The sequence below is a fragment of the Natrix helvetica genome (genome assembly GCF_964273705.1).
Source record: "Natrix helvetica genome assembly, chromosome: 7".
Lineage (NCBI taxonomy): Eukaryota > Metazoa > Chordata > Lepidosauria > Squamata > Natricidae > Natrix > Natrix helvetica.
In genome coordinates this window covers 9,196,810-9,218,827 of record NC_138558.1, presented here as the reverse complement: position 1 = coordinate 9,218,827, position 22,018 = coordinate 9,196,810, and the positions used below count along the sequence as shown (strand labels likewise).

Sequence of the window (22,018 nt, the reverse complement as noted above, 5' to 3'; positions counted from 1 at the left end):
GAAGTGAAATAAGGAATAGAATGGAATGGAATAGAATAGAATAGAATAGAATAGAATAAGGCAGTGATTCCCAAAGTGTGCGCCACGGCTCCCTGGGGAGCCGCGCTATCGTCATAAGGGCGCCGCGAAATATTCTATTAATACCTGCGCCGGGCGCCCGCTTCCCTCCCTCCTCTCGGGCTTTGGAGGGAAGCTTCTGCAAAAGCCCGGGCATGACAAGTCTCCCAGGCTGAAATTTGCTGAGCTGTACGTGCGCGCCTGTTTTCCACGGTGTGGAGCAGCGGCGAGATTCTGGGCGGTGAGCGATGATTCCGGGGGGCATCAGTGGGGGGGGCAGGGTCCCCCTCGCGTTCCTCATCTTCCCGGATGGCCCCTGGAATCATTGCTCGCCGCGCAGAATCTCGCCGCTGCTCCACGCCGTGGAAAACAGGCGCGTGCGCACAGCTCGGCAAATTAAAGCCTGGGAGACTTGTTGCCACTCGCCTTTGCAGAAGCTTCCCTCCGAAGCGTTCCGAGGGAGGGCTGTAAACTTCCCTCCGAAGTCTTGGGAAGTTCTGAGGAGCCCCCCAAGGCAAAACGCCGCTGCCAGGTAGCTAAAAGTACGTCTCTGATTCGTCTCTGTCAGTCTCTCTCTGATTCCCTCTCTCACTCCCTCTCTCTGTTCCTCTCTCTGTCTGTCTGTCTCACTCACACACACACTGGTGACCACAGTGTGTGTGTGTGTGAGTGAGACAGACAGACAGAGAGAGGAACAGAGAGGGAGTGAGGGAGGGAATCAGAGAGAGACTGACAGACAGACACACACACACACACACACACAGAGAGGGGGGGAGGGAGGGAGAGAAAGATAGACAGACAGAGAGAGAGACACACACAGAGTGAGTGATTAAGTGAATGAGTGAGAGACAGACACACCCACATACACAGAGTGACAGAGAGAGAGGAAGGGAGGGGAGAGAGACAGAGGGAGAGACAGACACACACAGAGAGAGAGAGAGAGAGAGAGAGAGAGAGAGAGAGAGGGGGAGGGAGGGGGAGAAAGATAGACAGAGACACACACACAGAGTGAGTGATTAAGTGAATGAGTGAGAGACAGACACACCCACATACACAGAGTGACAGAGAGAGAGGAAGGGAGGGGAGAGAGACAGAGGGAGAGACAGAGACACACACACACACACACAGAGTGAGTGAGAGACAGACAGACAGACACACACACACACACAGAGTGACAGAGATGGGGGAAGGAGGAGAGAGAGACAGAGATACAGAGAGAGAGAGAGACAGATAGACACCCAGAGAAAATGACAGAGGGAGACAGAGAGGGAGGGAGGGAGAGAGAGACAAAGAGCCAGAGAGAGAGAGAGAAAGAAAAAGAAAAAAAGAAAGAAAGTGGGAGAGAGAGATGAAAGAAAGAAAGAAAAACAACATATGACCACAATTGAGCCCAAAATTTTGGTTGCTAAGCAAGAGCGGCTCTCCAAATAAATTTCAATCGTGGTTTTGGCGAGATTTGGCTCAGTTGAAAAAAAAGGTTGCCCACCACTGGGCTAGTGTGGTGGTTAAGTTACTTTTCAAAAGCTATTTTTCTGATCCAAGATTTGAGAAGTTGTGCAGCGAACAACAAGCCCATCCATCCCATTAATAATTTTAAATCATTAAACGATGTTCAATAAATTGTGAATTTAAAGCTCGTGTTTAATTTATTTTTCAATTAACCTAACCTTAACGAACTAAAAAGTAGATTTCCAAATCCTTAAAAAGTCAAAAATTTAAAAAAATCGGATGTACCTATTAAGGGAGCCGCGGAAAAAATCCAAAGTGTTATGGGAGCCGCAAACCGAAAAAGATTGGGAACCTCTGGAATAAGGAATGGAATAGTATAGAATAGAATAAGGAATGGAATGGAAGAAGGAACGGAATAGAATAGAATAGAATAGGAGAGTGGAGAGGAGTGGAGAGGAGTGGAATGGAATAGAATAGAATATGAATATAATTTTGATCATGTGGCCGTGGGGATGCTACAACATCCGTAAGTGTGAAACATGGTCATAAGTCATTTTTTTCAGTGCTGTTGTAACTTTGAACAGTCATTAAATGAACTGTTGTAAGTCAAGGACTAACTGTATGGGGAAAAGAGGATAGCCAGAATCTCAAGAAGAAATTTCTAGCAATTAAAAAATAGTCAGGATGCTTCAGGAGAAATGAGGGGAAAAAAATAGAGAGACATAAAACCAATGTTAGTGAACATCCTGCTTTATTACAGTAGACTGATCATGCACTGTAAAGGTATATTCTGTTTAAAATGCTTTATCGTCTTAAATTCTCAGAGCTGCAGTTTGCAGGACGGCAGAAAATTTCCTCTAAAATTTGTCCCAAGTGTGACACAGGCAGAAATATGCCAGGTTTCTTCAGACTGACAATTCCCAACCCAATAAATCATCATGTGGTTGGAAGCACTTCAGCGAATGTTAATGTGTGGACTCAGTCACCACGGATTACAAATCATGGTTTATATCTTAGTGCACTGTACGTATTCAAGCTTGATGATTTATTCCAGGGCTCTCCAAACTTGGCCACTTTTAAGGCTTGTGGCCTACGGTCTGACTTCAGCATAGTACACAAAATTGTCTCCTACAACGTCCTACCTGTCAATGACTACTTCAGCTTCAACCACAATAATACATAGGCAAACAATCGATACAAACTCAAGGTAAACCGCTCCAAACTCGATTGCAGAAAATGCAACTTCAGCAAAAGAGCGGTCAACGCCTGGAATGCTCTACCTGACTCCGTTGTTACATCCTCAAACCCCCACAGCTTCAACCTTAAATTGTCTACTGTGGACCTCACCCAGGGGTGGGTTCCTGCCAGTTCTAACCTCTTCTATAGAAGAGGTTCCACAAATCTACCGTGCCGTTTAGAACCGGTTCCAGCTCCCTCCCCCCACCCGTCTGCACATCATCAAGATGAAGAGCGAGAGGAGGAATTCTGGGAGTCGAAGTCCACAAGTCTTAAAGCTGTCAAGTTTGAACACCCCTGTGATTTTTTTTTCTAAAGGGTTAGGGGTGCAAGGGTCTTGTAACTTGACAGCTTTAAGACTTGCGTGCTTCAAATGCCAGAGTTTCTGAGCCAACATTTTGGTTGCTAAGCAAGAGCGTTGTTAAGTGAGTTTCACCACGTTTTGCAAGTTGGCCACGCCCACCCAGTCACATGGCCAGCAAGCCACTCTCGCCCGGTCACATGGCCGGCAAGCCTCTCCCACAAAGCAGGCCACACCTACAGAAGAGGTTCTAAAAATTTTTGAAACCCACCACTGACCTCACCCCATTCCTACGAGGTCCGTAAAGGGGGCGTAAATAAGCGCACCAACGTGCCTTCGGTCCCTGTCCTACTGTCCCCATTTATTTGTTCTCCTTTCCTTTGTTCATGTTTATACTTATACCTGTTATCTTATACATGTTCGACAAACTAAATAATTAAAATTAAAAACTCCCAGAATTCCCCAGCCAGCCATCCTGGCTAGGGAATTCTGGGAGCTGAAGTCCACAAGTCTTAAAGTTTGGCCAAGTTTGGAGAGGTTGATTCAGCAAACCATGGTTGACACAAACTGTGGTTCAGCGTGTCCATGGAAGATTCTCAGTCATCGAGCCCTGGTTGTCCCAGAGTAGTGCAGCGTGAACCAGTTTCCATCCTTGTCAAATCACTGTTTTTTGTTTTGTTTTGAATCTTAAACATGAGAAGCTAAGGGCTGAATCCGATTATCCTGAAATGGCTGGAGGGGGAAACTCACATTTGCACTGCCGATTTCGGGGGTCGTTGTAGACGCCGCCGCGCCCACAGTCAGCCACGCAAAGGCCTTTCTGGAGAAATGTGGTGGAATTACAAACTCGGCATCTGGTGGGACTGTCACACTCCAAGCATCCCTCGGGGCAAGCTGGCATGAATGGAAAAGCAAGAGGCTAAGATAGGCAAATTCAACCGGGAAAACAAGGCGGCGGTTATGTAACTCCTTTATTGATAGTCAAGGGAAGTTAATTCTGAACACGTCTCCCTTTGCCGTCAGGCTTGCTGAGGGTTGAAATCGGATGGCTCATTTAAAAAGCCACCCTATTTTACTTGGGACTCAAATTTCCACAAGGTGAGGCGAACAAATGTTCCGTCCCCCCGTGCCCTGGTTATCTCATGTCTGGACTGCTGCAAAGGGCTCCACGTGGGCTTACCCTTGAAGAGATTAGATTATCAGAGTTGGAAGGGACCTTGGAGGTCATCTAGTCCAACCCCCCTAGTCCAAGCAGGAGACCCTACACCAGTGATGGCTAACCCTTTTCTCCTTGTGTGCTGAAATTGTGCACGCCCACACCCATAATGCAATGTGCCCCCCGTGCATCTGCGCATGACCCCCCCATGCTCCCCCCGTGACCCTCCCCGTGCATGTGGCATGACCCCCTCCGCGCGCCTTTTTGGGTCTAGCAGGCCTCCCTTAAGCCTCTCGGGAGGGGGGGGGCATGATGCACCTCCCCGTGCATCCCATTTTTGGCCTAGCAGGCCTCCCTGAAGCCTCCTGGGACCAAAATTGGGGCACGAAGGGGCACCACACACACTCGTGATCCCACCCCCCCCCCGGTGCATCTTCCACATGCACGGCAGAGACCCAAAAATCAGCTGGCCGGCGGGAGGTGCACACATGCGTGAAGATAAGCTGGGTGACGGCTCATGTGCCCACAGAGAGGGCTCCGTGTGCCACCTGTGGCAGGCATGCTATAGGTTCGCCATCACGGCCCTACACCGTTTCTGACAGATAGCAGTCCAGTCTCTTCTTGAAAGCCTCCAGTGATGAAGCTCCCACAATGTCCGAAGGCAACTTCTGTTCCATGGGTTGATTGCTCTCTATCAAGACAGTCCCTCCTTATTTCTAGGCTGCTGGTACAGAATACGGCTACATGGGCAGTTCCAGGAAGACCATAGGGTGGCCCGCATAATGCCCCTGTTGTGTGAGCTGTACAGAGGGCCAATTTGCTTCTGGGTCCTATTCCAGGTGTTGGCGATCTCTTTTAAAGCCCTTTGCAGCGTGGGTACATGGGCCATCGTACCCCAATGGGATTGGCTCCCCCCACTCACTCTGGCACAATGTGGACTCCCATCAGTCAAGAAATTCCAGCTGTTGGGGTCCAGGAGAAGATCCTTTCCTGCCATGGCTCCAGTCGTGGGTTTCAAAAATTTTTTAGAACCTCTTCTGTAGGTGTGGCCTGCTTTGTGGGAGTGGCTTGCCAGCCATGTGACAGGGTGGGCGTGGCTTGGCAGTCATGTGACTGGGTGGGCGTGGCTAACTTGACAGCTTTAAGATTTTAAGGTTTAGATAGGACTCTTAATAGGCGGGCGGGGTGATTGGTGAGCCAGCCAATCAGTGAGGGGCAAGCGGGGCAAGCGGGGCAAGCGTGGTGCGGACGGGCAGGGGGAGGGAGCTGGAACCGGTTCTAAACGGCACGGTAGATTTGTGGAACCTCTTCTATAGAAGAGGGTAGAACTGGCAGGAACCCACCCCTGCATGGCTCCCACCCTCTGGAACATTGGGTCCCCCAAGGTGAGTCACTTGGCCTCTGGAGGGGCCTTAAAAACCCTTAAACCGGGCCTGGGGTCTTGATGCAGGCATTCCATATTGAAGATGCTTAGTGGATTTCTACCAAACGTTTTTTCCTTCCGACATGTTCTGCAAATCACATATATATTTAAAAGGTTCTGTTTAAATGAAGCATGATTGCTCGCGTAAGGACTTTGTCCCAATGGGTGAAATCTCAGGTGTGTTCTTCTTTGGCACTTTAAAAAAAAATTACCCAGATTGCTCTGGGCATCAAGCATGTTTAATTTTTAATGCCCTAACTCATTTACCTAGGCATATCTGCCCTCCATGGTCTCCGTAGTACCGCTTCCCACAAGACAAGACACATTGGGAATCCAGGAGCAGGAACGGAGCCTGGCAGCGCACGCATTTCCCCGGCCCGTCGCACTGGAGGCAGTGGTCATCATCGCATCCTGCAAAGCCCCAGAAGAAACTCAGAAAGGAGTGTTTCCCTACTTACATAGGATACAGCGATTCATTCTATGCTTTTCCTGCCCTGTTGTGGCCCGGCCAGCGGCCGGTGGAGCTGGTGGCAGATTCAGACAGTGAGGAGGTTGGGGAGGAACCTGGGCCAGTCCTGTAGTCTGGGGAAGGCTCTGATGAGGGCTCTGCGTCGGAGGCAGAGAGAGGGCCAGGGCCGTCTGACAGTTAATCAACTACTTTTGGAGTCAGAGATCAGTGGGGCAGAAGAACAGCTGGAGCCTGTTCCTGATGTGCGCATGCACAGAGCTGCCAGACGAAGGGAACAGCTAAAGAACAGGGGCCGACTCGGGAGTAAAGGCACAGGTGAACGGTGAATGGCCCCTCCCAGAGGAAATAAAAAGGAGAAAAAAGGGGAGTAGAGTTTGCAGGAGGCAATTAGTCAATTCATTCGGGTGGAGATCTGTTCCTGAGTTCTTGCCAAGTATTGCCTGCTACAGAGTGGCGTTTGGAAGATATCGGCCTGGCAGCTCTCCAAGCCTGATAAAGGCCCGTAGTTGTGAAATCTCATGAAAGACTGTTGGCCATTCACCGTCCACCCGTGCCTTTATTCCCAAGTCGACCCTTGTTCCTTAACTGTTCCCTTCTTCTGGCAGTTCTGCACATGTGCACATCAGGAACAGGCTCCAGCTGTTCTTCTGCCCCACTGATGTCTGACTCTGAAGGCAGCTGATAACTGGCATACGGCCCTGGCCCCCTCCCTGCCTCTGACACAGAGCCCACGTCAGAGCCTTCCCCAGACTCCAGGACTGGCCCATGTTCCTCCCCAACCTCCTCACTGTCTGAATCTGCTGCCAGCTTTGCTGGCAGGCCACACCACTTTCTTGCCACAGTTGTTAAGTGAATCCCTGAGGCTACTAAGTTACCAACACAGTTGTTAAAGTGAATCTGGCTTCCCCACTGCTTATCAGAAAGTCGCAAAAGGTGATCCTGTGACCAATAGGAGACTGCAACCCTCATAAGTCGGTTGCCAAGGGCCCGAAATCTGATCACATCACTGTGGGGATGCTGCAACGGTCGTTAAGTATGAAAAATGATCATGTCGCTTTTTTTCCAATTCCGTTGTGACTTGAAATGATTAAAAATCCTGGTAGGTTGTTTTTTTTTTTAATGGCAACTGTTTGTTGTGATTTCTGAACTAGCCCCTCTCAAGGTGATCGCACAAAATGGTGCCTTAAGTACAGCGGTGGGATTCCTTTCCCTTCCGGTTCGCAAATGTGAGCGCACGCGCCACCTCTGCGCATGCACAGTGCTCGTGCATTAGGTCGGGGCAGGTAGGCAGAGCCTCCCACAGCCGCTGCTACCGGTTCACCCAAATCGGAGAGAACTGGCTGAATATTAAGTCCCCCTGTGCCAGTAGTGGGATACAACCGGGCGTACCGGTGCCTGCTGGGAGCACCAGCTACCATTCCGGTAAGATGCTCTGGAGGGCCCACCTGCTTGCCTGCTCTCCTTAGCTCTATTTGAGCCGATCGGGGCATACAGCGCCTGCACAACGCTCCGCCAAGCAGCTGGAGACTCCCGGCCCCGTTGCAACGTACCGGTTGCAACGGGATCCTTAACCCACCACTGCCCTGTGCCAAGACTCACTTTGACATGTTTCGGATTCCCTGTAAAATCCCGGCAGACAGTGCTCAATGCAGGCTCCTTGCTGGAGAAAATACCCCTCCATGCACTGCAGGCAATCTGTACGGTTGGGGCCGTGGCAAACATTGCAGCTCCAGTCGCACTCTGGAACAAGACAATAAAAGAGAGCGTTCCTCCCAGAGCCACCGCGTTCTTTCTCCCTTTATACCTCCCCGATTCCATCCATCACGCCACTACTCGTCTGCAGGCGCACTGAAGGGCAGAGGAAAAACAGCAGAACAGATGTAAGACTTGGGGAAGGAACGCCAAAGGAGATGGTCTTAAAATAACGCAAATTCTTCCCTTGGAGTTTCGGGTTTTTTCCAATTATGTTAACATTGTCGCGGCTGCTCTGTTTTTCCCCCAGCCGTCCAGATGCACGAAGCGCGACAGCCATCCTCTCTAGTGGCTAGAGCGCTGATCAGCCCAGGCAGGCCGCCCAGGGAGGCCGTCAGTGTTTTCTCTCTCAATGACTGGGGCCAGTGGGATTTCCCCATAAACGCAGCTAATTAAGCCGGCCAGATTGACAACGGAAGGTGACATTGGCTCAGCAGTTCAAACACCGTTTCCAGAAATGGAATGCGGCGAAGTAGATTGTAGGTTCATTCTCATCTCTGTACATTTCCACATCAGGGAGACAAAAAAAGGAATTGTTTGAAGGGAAGAGTAAAAGAACCATACGGAAAGGAATCAAACTGTGACCAGGCCAACTTGACATTCATGTCTCACTAATCAATGGATTTGGGATCTTTGAAGTTTGTGTGACACTGATGGTGAGTGTTCATGACGCCGAAATGATGAGACAAGAGATAAGCAAATAGAAGTGGGCAGGTGGCTAAGGATTTTTTTTTAGGAAAGGCAGATACGTTTCTGTTCCAACGGAATCCAACTCCATAGCTGTGTGTGGTCTACAACTCCACTTTCTGTAGCCTCCAGAGCAATGTTTCTCAACCTTGATAATTTTAAGAGGTCTGGATTTCAATTCCCAGAATTCCCCAATCAGCATGAGACTCTTTTAAGAGGTCTGGATTTCAATTCCCAGAATTCCCTGGCTAGCAAGAGACGCTTTTAAGAGGTCTGGATTTCAATTCCCACAATTTCAATTCCCAGAATTCCCCGGCCAGCATGAGACTCTTTTAAGAGGTCTGGATTTCAATTCCCACAATTTCAATTCCCAGAATTCCCCAACCAGCATGAGACTCTTTTAAGAGGTCTGGATTTCAATTCCCAGAATTCCCCAACCAGCATGAGACTCTTTTAAGAGGCCTGGATTTTAATTCCCAGAATTCCCCAACCAGCATGAGACTCTTTTAAGAGGTCTGGATTTCAATTCCCACAATTTCAATTCCCAGAATTCCCGGGCCAGCATGAGACTCTTTTAAGAGGTCTGGATTTCAATTCCCACAATTTCAATTCCCAGAATTCCCCAACCAGCATGAGACTCTTTTAAGAGGTCTGGATTTCAATTCCCACAATTTCAATTCCCAGAATTCCCCGGCCAGCATGAGACTCTTTTAAGAGGTATGGATTTCAATTCCCACAATTTCAATTCCCAGAATTCCCCAACCAGCATGAGACTCTTTTAAGAGGTATGGATTTCAATTCCCACAATTTCAATTCCCAGAATTCCCCAACCAGCATGAGACTCTTTTAAGAGGTATGGATTTCAATTCCCACAATTTCAATTCCCAGAATTCCCCGGCCAGCATGAGACTCTTTTAAGAGGTCTGGATTTCAATTCCCACAATTTCAATTCCCAGAATTCCCCAACCAGCATGAGACTCTTTTAAGAGATCTGGATTTCAATTCCCACAATTTCAATTCCCAGAATTCCCCAACCAGCATGAGACTCTTTTAAGAGGTCTGGATTTCAATTCCCACAATTTCAATTCCCAGAATTCCCTGGCCAGCATGAGACTCTTTTAAAAGTTGTGGAATTCTGGGAGTTGAAGTTCACAGCTCTTAAATTTGTCGAGAAACACTGCTCCAGAGTTTCCACCAACTCTGTTTTGAATGAAATTAACAGGAACCTTCTCCAACTCTTGACATAACCCTAAAATATAGATAGGCTTACGTCCAAACTAAGGCTAGTTGCTAAGTGAGGCAGTTATTACGTGAGTCACCCCTGGTTTTATGTTCTTTTTTGCCAGGTTTGTTAAGCAAATCATTGCAGTTAAATTAATCATGTCGTCATTAAACAAATCTGGTCTCCCCCATTGACTTTCTACCTTGTGCCTTGCAACTTTCTGAGGCAGAAAATCTGTATCAAATAAAGAAACAGCGAAATGGAAAAGGGCTTCCCGTCACAAAAGAGGTCACCCACAGAAATGGCTCTTCTGTTGTATTGGAGAGAGCAGATTGGCCGAGAGAAAATGGGGGAGAAGATAGGAATGGAGAAGAGGAGGAGGAGGAGGAGGAGAGAAGGAGGAGGAGAGGAGGAGGAGGAGAGAATGAGGAGGAGAACAGAAGGAGGAGAAGGAGGAAGAAAGGAGGAGGAGGAAGAGAGCAGGAGGAGGAGAAGATGAGGATGGTTTTTAGAGCTTTTTGGAGCTCCAAATTATTAAAAATTATCTCTCTGATAAGTAGCTGTGATAAGCAGAAGTGCAGAGACATTCTTTGGATCTTTCGGCCAAATTCTCAGCATTTCACCTAGGATAGCTTATCTCAGTCCCTGCGATAACCATATGGAATTTCAATCCAACACTATTATTTTAACATCTGGTTAAATATTACCTCAGGATAACAACAATCCAATGCATTTTCTCGAGATGCAAAGGATGGGGATTTATTGGACATTAGAAGAAAGTTGCCTACGTGAATTCTCAATCATCCAATTCATGGTTGTCCCAAAGGTGCTTTTCAAAAGGCAACTTCTTGAAGTTCTCACCCCCCTCCCCGAAAACATTTCACTTCTCATCCAAGAAGCTTCTTCAGTTCTGGAGAAGAAGGTTGTTGGATTTAGAATTAGATGAAAGCAAAAAATAAGGGGTCATTGGGATTAGGCCCTAGATTGATTTTCAACCCCTTCTTGGCCCTGCTTTCCGTCTTCATCCCACTCCCATGAATTCTAGATTCCATTTTGCTCCAACGTGTTCGTTTCCTGAGCTAGCAAATTCATGAATAAAGAGGCCCTCATTAATCAGAGGTTCTGCTCCTTATTTTCATCGTGTCGCAATCTTTAAAAAGGAATAAGATCAGTCGGTCTCAGGGTAACTAATTATGAGATAAGTCACTAAAGAAGATGGAAATAATTTCCCTTAGATAATGTATTTATAATGCAATTTTGTTCGGGTCAGAAAAGAGCAAGACCCCAATCTTCTTCTGATAGTGGATTTTTTTTTTTGGAACATGACACCAGGACCTTGCTGGCTCACTTGGTGGGTCTGAAGATCTACCTCTACTGAAGGACACTTCCTGCCAGGCCTGCAGCTATCTTTTCTTTTGGGTCTGTGACCTGCCACACTTTCTATTATTCTGCTATGCATTTTCTATTGTGGGAAAATGGGATTGTACGGAGTTAGATGCTATGTAGCCATAACAATATACTTTCTGGAAAGCCAAGGTCATCCTTTGTCTTTGCACCTCTGCACCTGACCGGAACCGGATGGGTGGAACTGCCAGCATGACAATGGAAGATTGGACCATGGGATGGACTGGTGGGTACAGGGCAAGATCTTGAACTTTCAATTGGATGGAGAAAACCAGGAAGCTTTCAGATTTGGGTTTTCCCAGATGTGCCAACATGGCTCTCTTAACAAATTGGTACTTTGAGCAATACTTTGCCTTGGACTCTGATTTACTTTTGGATGCTATTTGGAACCCTGACACCTGCCACATTTCCAGCAAATATATGAAACCAGCTGAGTTTTAATCTATACAACCGGTTAACCCAGTTTGGTGTGGTGGTTAAGGTGCTGCCCTAGAAAGCAGGAGACTGTGAGTTCCAGTTCTGCCTTAGCATGAAATCCAGTTGGGTGACTTTAGGTCAATGACCAGGAGACAGTGAGTTCTAGTCCTGTCTCAGCTATGAAAGTCGGATGGGTACATTTGGGCCAATGACAGGAGACAATGAGATTTAGTCCCACTTAGGCATGAAAGCCGATTGGTTGATTCTGGGTCAATCACCAAAAGACTGTGAATTCTAATTCTGCCAATCCAACTCACTTCACAGGGTTGTTGTTATGGGGGAAAAGAGGTAGGAGAAAGGAGCATAATGTATGTTCACAGTCTTATTTATAAAAATAATACAAGTGGGATAAAAATCTAATAAATAAATGAACCAATTTTGAGAAGAGGGGAGGGGAGGGGAAGAGGTCATTGAGGGATTTACAAAGCTAAACGCATTCATCTTTATCAGCTAGTTGTTACTAAGACTCAACATGAACATTTTTGGAATTCCCTTCACCTTTGCATGTCCTGGTAGACAAGTCAAGGAAATATTGCGAAGGACATTTATCATACTGGCACTCTCCAAACAGTAAGACTTTGGATGGGTCTTTGCAAGATGTACAGTGGGATCTCGAATCACAACTCAAACACGAGTCACTGCAAGCTGGAGAGAAAGATAAAACATCAAGATAGATCAGATTTCACATGAAGAAACGAAGCTGTAAGACTTACAAGTTCCAAATCTCCATTTGAAAGAACGCTTCAGAAGTCTTTCTATGGAGGGACAACTTGCAATACAGAGATTTTTCTTTCTAAACTAAATTACCGAGCTACATATATAAAACACTTTGGATAAGTCAAAGCATTATAAGAAGTAGGCATGCTCTATTTCTATAAAGACAAGGTTTTTTTTTCACTTCATCATTGATAGGCATAGCATGGAGGACAGTCCTGAACCAAAAGTTAATTCAGCTTTTAATTTCATTCATTTGATTAACTTCCTGTGTAATAATACAGATCTTTTTTGGGTACATGAAAAAGGAAATGCTGGCAACTTTAAGACATGTGGACTTCAACTCCCAGCATTCCTCAGCCAACCATGCTGAGGAATTCTGGGAGTTGAAGTCCACAAGTCTTAAAAGGTGGGAAGCCCTAGTACAGGGGTGTCGAACTCGATTTCATTGAGAAACGCATTAGGGTTGTGTTTGACCTTGGGTGGCCAGGGTGGGCATGGTCAACTCGACTTCACTCGTGTCAGGGGCGCAGGTGGAACAGGGGTGGGTTCTGACTGCTGCTATTGCCAGTTTGTTCAGGGTGCCAGTTGCACACGGACGCTTGCTGCGCGCATGCGCAGTACAAAAAAATTTGCTTCAGCGCATGTGCAGAAGCAAAAAACAAGATGGCGGTGCCTCCGCCACTGCCGAGAGAACTGGTTTGGGGGCGTGGCAGGCCGAGTTACTACCTACTTCACCGAACCGGGCCAAACCGGTAAGAACCCACCTCTACTGTGGAGGCCCAGGTACTCTGCCAGCAAAAACAGGCTCTCAAGCTCCGTTTTTTGCCAGGGTCTCTTGCAAACCCCTGCCAGTGAAAACGGAGCTTGGGGGGGGGGGGTCCACACACAGTCCTCCTGATCTCCATTTTCACTGGCAGAGGCACTGCAGGCCGGTCCTTCGCTGTTTCCAGGGCAGCCCCACGGGCCAGATCTAAGCACCTTGCATGCCGGATCTGTCCCCCGAGTTTTGAGTTTGACACCCTTGTCCTAGTATAGCCCAACCTATCTAGGAGACATCCTAACAGGGAAGACATCCATAGTGATGATACCAAACTCCAACGAATGACATCACCCAACAGTTTTACGTCAATGTGAAATTATTGCAAGCTTAAGCTCTCTACAAAAATCTGAGCTACTAACAGCCAAAGCAAATTGGCAGTCGATAAGAGTCGAAATGATTTGAGGTGGGTTTGATGCGTCAAACTCTCAGGCACCACACAAGTGAGGGGCCGTGGGTGTGACTTCTCTCCTCCTTAACACCTGGATTGGAACAGACTCAACGAGGGACTGGAACAGACTACTGAGGAATGAGGTGAACCACTGCTCCAGATTTCTCCTGACCTGCTAGATTTGCATCTACAAGGGAAGTCTGACCGAGAGCCACATTTGAACATAAGCACAAGAATTGATTTAAAGCAATGTAGATCCGAGTGTAGGAGTTGACCAGGCTGAGCCTGAGGGAGGGGTCAAATGCACCATCAGTTTTGAGTCCTTTCATGCCCACAAAAGATCTAAGTCTAACCCACCTCAAATCATTTCGGCTCTTATCGACTGCCAATTTGCTTTGGCTGTTAGTAGCTCAGATTTTTGTAGAGAGCTTAAGCTTGCAATGAATCTTCATACCCATTTGAACTGTCTGGATCTTCTGATTTCCCTGACACCTGACACCCAGAAATCTAGAGCAGCAGCTGGCTGGGGAATTCTGGGAGTTGACATCCACATATCTTAGACTTGCAAGTTTGAGAAACAGGGCTTTAACAGATTAATTAATTAAGGATAGATCAAACAAGAATAGAGTGGTTCGGTGGCCTAGAGATGGAGCTGTTGCCTCACAATCAGGATGCTGTGAGTTCGATCCTAGGCAGAGGCTGATATTTCTCTCTCTGGGCACAATGAGAATATATCTGCTGGGAAAAAAAACTCCTCACTGGCAACAGGAAGGGCATCCGGCCAGTACACACTCAGTTCCAGTCAGTTGCACAGACTCAACCCCATAAGGGATTATGGGGTCATTAAAAGGAGATGATAGAGCAAACAAGAATGAACATCCTGTATGAACTCTTCGAGTTAGTACAGCTTCCACGTAATCACAGTCAAAAACTAAACCTTCCTTCTCCCCTAACTTTCTTCCTTTAAGTTTAAGAAGACACAATTCCACGCTGCCTGCCCACTTCTCTCAATCTAATCCATCCTATCGTATGGCTGGTATCTAATTTTCTATGCTATAGCATCTCATTCGCTTTATCAATTCCAGAGAGTGTCACAAGGCTTAATTAATTAACAACTGTAACATTAAGAAGATCTGTGGATTAACAGAGCGAAGGAACGGCTAATTGTGAGCTGTATTACCATTTACCAACTTCAAATATACCAGTGACATATTATTCAAAACGGCGGCGTAGAAGCAATATAAAGCATACAGTGTCAGCTACTTAAGATTGGTCTGGGCCGCAGTGTTACTAGAAACACTTGATAGAAATGTTTGGGATTTATTGCAAGCCTGTTTTCAGCAGTCTCTTTTAATCGTAACTTTCTCAGCCTATTCTACAATGTGCTACTCTAAAGATCCTGAATTAATGCCACCATCTTAATTTTAGTTGGATGTTTCTCCTTTCTGTTCTGTGGGAGTCAAGGTAATGATAATTTAACATGTCCCGAACATGGGAATGTCCTAGAGAAGTCTATAATGCAATTTGCTCAGTTTGAATTAGTGTATTGTGTGAATTCGGCCATTGTAGCTTCTGAAGCAGAAATGTATAGCTGAGCGCCGTATTTCTCAACCTTGGCAGCTTTAAGATGTGTGGACTTCAACTCCCAGAATGTGCTGGCTGGGGAATTCTGGGAGTTGAAGTCCCCACGTCTTAAAGTTGGCAAGGTGGAGAAACACTGGCTTAGTGTGCTGGCACAATACCAATCATTGTGGTGTATCTAGCAAGCCATGTCTTGAGTAGGGTGCGCGAATTGGGATGCACAAATGTCACACAGCCACGCAACAAATGACCCTACAATTTACAGATAGTGCTCAACTTGCAATCATTTATTTAGTAACCATTCATAGCGATTTGGCCATGGTAAGTTGGGCGTGGCCTGTTGGCCACAGCAAGTTGCCCTAGACCAGGAGGGTTGTCAAACTCGATTTCATTGAGGGGCGCATCAGGGTTGAGTTTGACCTCGGGGAGCTGGGGTGCATGGCCAGGGGGGCATGACCAGCTCGACATCACTCATGTCGAAGGCACCTGTGGTACCCAAGTGCTAAGACAGGACTTCCCTCAGACCCTCCTTTACTCTCATTACAATCTTCCTTCCTTCCCTCCCTCCCTCTCTCCTTCCTTTTCTTCTTTTTCCTTCCCTCTTCATTCTCCTTTCTTCCCCTCTTTCCTTATTTTTCCTTCCTTGCCCTCCTCCCATCTTTCCTCCTGTTCTTTGACTTTCCTCTTTGCCTTTCTCCTTTCCTGTCCCTTCTTCCATGTTGAAATGCAAAAGGGGAAGAAACAGTTCTCCTTTTGTTCCGCTTGTAGTTTGTTTTGTTTTCGGCTGTGATGGCCTCCTGCAGCCCTCTGCCACCAAAAACAGAGCTTGAGGTGGCGGGGGCGCACACGTTTTCGCTAGCAGAGACACCGCAGACCGGGTCTTTGCTTTTTCCAGGGAAGCCCCACAGGTCAGATCTAAGCACCCCACGGGCTGGATCCGTCCCACGGGCCTTGAGTTTGACACCCCTGTCCTAGACACACACACCACTATACATCTAAAACATTATCTATCTATCTATATATATATATATATAAATGTGTGTGTGTGTGTGTGTTTGTGTGTTCCAGCATAATGAACGCCTCGAGCAATTTCAACCAAATTTGGTACACAGATAACTTACTCTCTGGAAACAAATACTGTGGTGGTAAGATACCTTTAACACCACTCAGAGTGTGTGTTCTGTTAAGATACAGCCTGTTGTACCTTCAAATGGCCTCTACTGTACTGCCGTAAAATGGCTACTGTACAGTGCAGTGTTGCCATGGTAACAGCTTCACAGTATTCCACAAGGGGGCTCTCTCTGGGAAAGGGGAAAATCCAATATTAAAAATTATGTTTGGTCCGGACATTTTCCCCCTATAAATAAATACCCGGGCAACGCCAGGTTATCGGCTAGTCCCAAATAAAAATGAGAAACTGAGGCACCACATACGTTTGCAGCGAAGGTTCTCATCCTGATAGAATCCCAGGGAACAGGCCGAGAGGCACGAGCCAGTGTGAGAAAGGACGAGGTTGGGATCACAGGAAGTGCAGGAAAATGGGCCTTCTCCTGTGCAGGTTTTACAGGAAGGGTGACACTCTGGAAGAGAAGAAGGAGACAAAGGCATTTAAAATGCAGACTCTCAAACTCCATGCATAGGTAACAAGAAATGTGTTGGACTCAGAAATGAATGTTGAAATCTTCACTCAGCCATGGAATCACGAGATCTTCTTCTCTAAATTATCCTCACAGAATTCTTGGAAAAATAATATGAGTCCAGGTAGTCTTCGACTTGCAACAGTTCGTTTAGTGACCGTTCGAAGTTACGACGCCACTGAAAAAAGTGACTTATGACCATTTTTCACACTTACAACTGTTGCAGCTTCCCCATGATCATGTGATCCAAATTCAGACGCTTGGCAATTGGTTCATATTTATGACGGTTGCAACGCCCGGGGTCACGTGATCCCCTTTTGCAACCTTCTGACCAGCAAGGTGAATGGGGAAGGCGTGATTCACTTAACAACCGTGTGGCTAACTTAACAACAGCGGCAAAAGAATTCGTAAAATGGGGCAATATTGTGTTTTTCATTGTTTGTAAACTGCCGAGAGTCGCTGTGAACAAGTAGGTGGCTGCATACATTTTCTGAATGAATGAATTAACCAACAACTGTCTCAGTAATAGAAATTTTGGACTCTATTGTGGTCGTAGCTCAAGAACTATCTGTACATCCCTGTGTGCCGTTATCTTGCTCGCTTAGAAGACAGGCAAGAAGATACATATCAACAATAATAATCTATGTATATAAAAGCCAAATACCACTCACTCATCACGAAATCTCCAGAACCGTAAAGCCTACAAACTTGAAATTTGGCACGTATGTTCCTCTCAACTTCTAGGTGCTCACTAAGAAAGGATTTTTTTTTAATGACCATCAGACCATTAGTAATTCTCATAGAGTAATTAACAAGTTCTGATGCTAAGGAGTTCTACTCTCCCTCCCCACCTGAAAAGAACTCTGTTCCAACTGCCAGTTGCCTCACATTCTGTTACCTCAGTTCAAACTGCCAGACGTTCCACTTCTTCACTTAGGAGTGGTGGTCTGGGGCTTACAGTACTAAATGTCTACGCCTTCCACTATGGAACTGCTTCCGGGCTCAAGGCGGCGGGAGCTATATTCCCTTATGTGTTTCAATCACCGACCACCAGTGAGCCACTGGAGTGAACCAGATTTCTCCTGCATTGCCCGATCACATAGTTTTGTCGCAAAGCACGGGTACCCAGCTAGTTATTATTATTACAGAACAAACAGCCACTCTGTCTGGCTCTGCTTCTATTCTCCTTAACATTACCTTGGGTTAATTGGATAATTATTAATTACAGTTTTACCCAAAACATTATGCATGTAGTTTTTGCCCAATCGGTGATTTCCAATGTCTCAATTCACTCTATCATCTCTGCTGTGAGAACAGGAACACAGAGAAAAAGATAACACAGCATTCAGATTCTCAATTATCTTCCTTTAAAATGCTGCCAATTCCCCCAGGTGTTTGCTTGGATCCTGCCTGAATCAAAGCATGTTTATTTATTCACTTATTTTTACCCTGCCTTTCTTGTGTTTAGAAATAACTCAAGGCAGTGAACCTACCTCGTAATCCTTTCCTCCTGTTATACAGGTGGTTCTCGAGTTACGACCGTAATGCAACTCCACAATTATGGTTGTAAGATGTGAGGGTTGCAAAGAGGCAACAAAAATATCCGACGCACCTTCCCCCTCCTCTTTTCCCCACAACAGCAACCCTGTGAGGTGAATTGGACTGAGAGAAAGTGACTGTCCCAAACATGCCCAGCTGGCTTTCATGCTTAAGGCAGGACTAGAACTCATTGCAACCTGGTGATTGGCTCAGTCACCCAGCTGGCTTTCATGCCTAAGGTAGGACTAGAGTCCCTACTTCCTGGTGATTGGCCCAAAGTCACCTGGTGTTCATGCCTGAGGCGGGACTAGAACTCACCGCCTGCTGGTGGTGATTGGCCCAAAGTCACCTGGCTGTCATGCCAAAGTTGGGACTAGAACTAACTGCTTCCTAGTGATTGGCCCAAAGTCACCTGGCTTTCATGCCTAAGGCGGGACTAAAACTCGTTGCAACCTGGTGATTGGCTCAGTCACCCAGCTGGCTTTCATGCTTAAGGCAGGACTAGAACTCATTGCAACCTGGTGCCTGGCTCAGTCACCCCGCTGGCTTTCATGCCTAAGGTGGGACTAGAGTCACTGCTTCCTGGTGATTGGCCCAAAGTCACCTGGCTGTCATGCCTAAGGCAGGACTAGAACTCCTGGTTTCCAGGATGGTGCCTTTACCACTAGATTCTCTTATAGTCCTGGAATATAATGAAGACCGTACACCCAATATATGTTTGTCCTTGAATTATTGTAGGAGTGGCAAGTTGGGTAAAGCTGTTCCAATCTCTTCATTGTACAGTTGATAATTTCCTCATTTCTCAAGAGAATTTGCTCACCTTTGTGTAATATAGAAAAATATTATTCTTAATTGTTTTGAATATATATATATAGTACTGTATTTTTCGGAGTATAAGACGCACCTTTTTCCCTCAAAAAAGAGGCTAAAGGCTATTCATGCCTTTTTTTGGGGTGGAAACGGGCCCGTTTTTGTGGAAAACGGGCTGTTTTTGGAAGGTTTGCAGAGTGCAAAAACTTTTTTAAAAAAATTCCTCTTCAAAACCTTGATGCGTCTTATACTCCAGTGCGTCTTATACTCCGAAAAATACGGTATTTATATACTATACTTTATTAAGGATTTAGCCAGGCGGAAGGGAATCTGTCCACCATCCTCTGCAGCGATGGAGAAAGGGATGCAATAAACCAACAGCACATCCTAAATGACTAATCAATTGATATGCTTGAATACCTGGCCCCGTCCAGATGTTGATGGACTCTAATCCCCTCCTCCTTCCCAGCCAGCAATATCCATTGCTATTAATATCAATTACGGCACTCGCTATCAAATACATTGGGAGAACATCAGGGGATGGAGGAGGAATCGGGGCAATTAAGACGCAGAACCGATAGAAGAAAATCATCCAAGACCGCCTTAAAATTACCATTTACATAAACATCTATTCACTGTGACGATTATGTGCTATCCAGAGGGTGGATGGTTGTGGATATCGGTCACTTGAGAACATGAGGATGTCTTTCTCTCCAGCTTTTGAAAGTCTCTTGAAATTCCACGGACTTAGACAGGCTTTTGATTTGACCGACCCTGGCAATATTTTTTAATGTCCCTATGAAAAATCTGATAATTAAGACTTAGCAGATGCTACAGGTTGGAGGGAAAAATTATTTATCTGATGAGAAATTAATTGGCACGTCCAATCTGTTGACATCTGTTAGCGCCCCCGTTTTCTAATAATAATAATAATAAATATTTATTTCTTAGCCGCACCCTCTCCCGAAGGACTTCTCAGGCATTACTCACTCTGACACGCTCCTCCGCGTTGATAAAATCCTGCGGGGCAGTCTGGCACGCAGTGGTCCTTCAGAAGCAGGTGTTGGACGTCGCGACACCTGAGACAAGTGCTTCCTCTGTCGGTGTGGAGATCTGCTACACACAACTCACAAAGCGGGTGGCAAGCTGTTGATAGAGGACAGAAAGTTGGGTAAAGTTCCTAACAAGTCAGATTTCTGGACAGTCAAAACAGAATCATCAAGGTATAAGTGTGACCTTTTCTTTTCTTTTTTTCTTTCTTTCTTTCTTTCTTTCTTTCTTTCTTTCTTTCTTTCTTTCCTTCCTTCTTCTTTCCTTCCCTTCCTTCATTCTTTTCTTTCCTTTCCCTCTCCTTCCTTCTTTCCTTCTATCCTTCTCTCTCTCTCTTTCCTTCCTTCCTTCTTCTTTTCTTTCTCCTTCCTTCCTTCTCTCTCCCTCTCCCTCTTTATCTCTCTTCTTTCATATCCCATCTTACAGGTAATCCTCAACATACAACACTTCGCTTAGTGACTCTTTGAAGTTACAATAGCAATGAAAAAAGTGACGTACGACACTTTTTAAACTTATGACCCGTGCAGCATTCCCATAATCGTGTGATTCACATTCGGAGGCTTGAAAATGGACTCACATTTATGACGATTGCTGGGGTCATGGGGTCCCCTTTTGCGACCTTCTGACAAGCAAAGCCAACGGGGAAGCAGATTCACTTAACAACCATGTTAATAAATTAACAACTGCAGCGATTCACTTAATAAATATGTCAAGAAAAGTTGTAAAGTCAGACAAAACTCAGTTAACAAATTTCTCACTTAGCAACATACATTTGGGGCTCAATTGTTGAGGACTAGCTGTATTATTTTCAGAAATAATTCAAGGTGGAGGACAAATCCAACCCACCTTCCTGCTCCTATTTCCATCACAACAACCACCCCCTGAGGAAGATTGGGCTGAAAAAGAGTGACTGGCTCAAGGTCACTCAATTAGCTTTCATGGCTAAGGCAGGACTTAAACTCACAGCCTCATTCTATTCTATTCTATTCTATTCTATTCTATTCTATTCTATTCTATTCTATTCTATTGTTCCATTCCATTCTTCTATTCTATATTATTCTGTTATATGCTATTCCAAATTCTATTCCAAATTCTATTCCAAATTCTATTCCAAATTCTATTCCAAATTCTATTCCAAATTCTATTCCAAATTCTATTCCAAATTCTATTCTATTCTATTCTTTGCCATGCCATGCCATGCCATGCCATGCCATGCCATGCCATGCCATGCCATGCCATGCCATTTCATTCCTGAATGCAATTCTTTCACTTCCCACATCCAGGCTGTGCTTCTGTGGATCAAATCCTTCCCTGCTTCCTTCTCTAACAAGCGTAGGAAATAGTTCGCCGAAAGAGTAATAGCAAAATTTTCCCTTTGCCCGAGGCATTTACACTGATTGCAATCACCTTTCAAAACATGACAGCTGCCCGACAGAGGCCTGGATTTTAGCATCGCAGATTCAACACTGCAAGAGCCGAATTAGATCTCTCCTCCAAATCGCCCGTTCCATAAAGGAAGCCAATTTAAAGCTTCCCGACAGATGTGGTTGCCAGTTTCGGCCTCTTCCTTTAGCAATTGCTTCTACTGACAACTTTTTCAAAGGCGTTAAAGGAACGTCCTACAGAAGAAGACCAAGATCTGTTCTGTATCACACACGATGAAGGACATGGAAGAATGGTTTCACTTTTGTAAGAAACCACATTTTCAGTTTGAATGAGGGGGGGAGGGGATTTCTTCATAAATAGCGTAGAAGAGCGATTACTCGATATCAGTGTTTCTCAACCTCGGCCGCGTGAAGAGGTACAGACTTCAACTCCCAGAATTCCCCAGTTGCCAACTGGG

The 22,018-nt window shown here is 45.9% G+C and overlaps 1 protein-coding gene across 1 annotated transcript in view; it reads right to left on the bottom strand.

Annotated features, from left to right (window-relative positions):
* Window positions 1–22,018, bottom strand: part of FRAS1 (Fraser extracellular matrix complex subunit 1) — a gene marked incomplete at its 5' end in the record, with an annotated part of 344,413 nt that overhangs the window by 141,034 nt on the left and 181,361 nt on the right. The window contains 6 exons of the mRNA XM_081960316.1: window positions 3,794–3,937; window positions 5,890–6,033; window positions 7,691–7,831; window positions 12,132–12,278; window positions 16,573–16,719; window positions 20,116–20,271. Coding sequence (XP_081816442.1) covers window positions 3,794–3,937; window positions 5,890–6,033; window positions 7,691–7,831; window positions 12,132–12,278; window positions 16,573–16,719; window positions 20,116–20,271 — 879 coding nt within the window. The remainder of the gene's footprint in view (window positions 1–3,793; window positions 3,938–5,889; window positions 6,034–7,690; window positions 7,832–12,131; window positions 12,279–16,572; window positions 16,720–20,115; window positions 20,272–22,018) is intronic.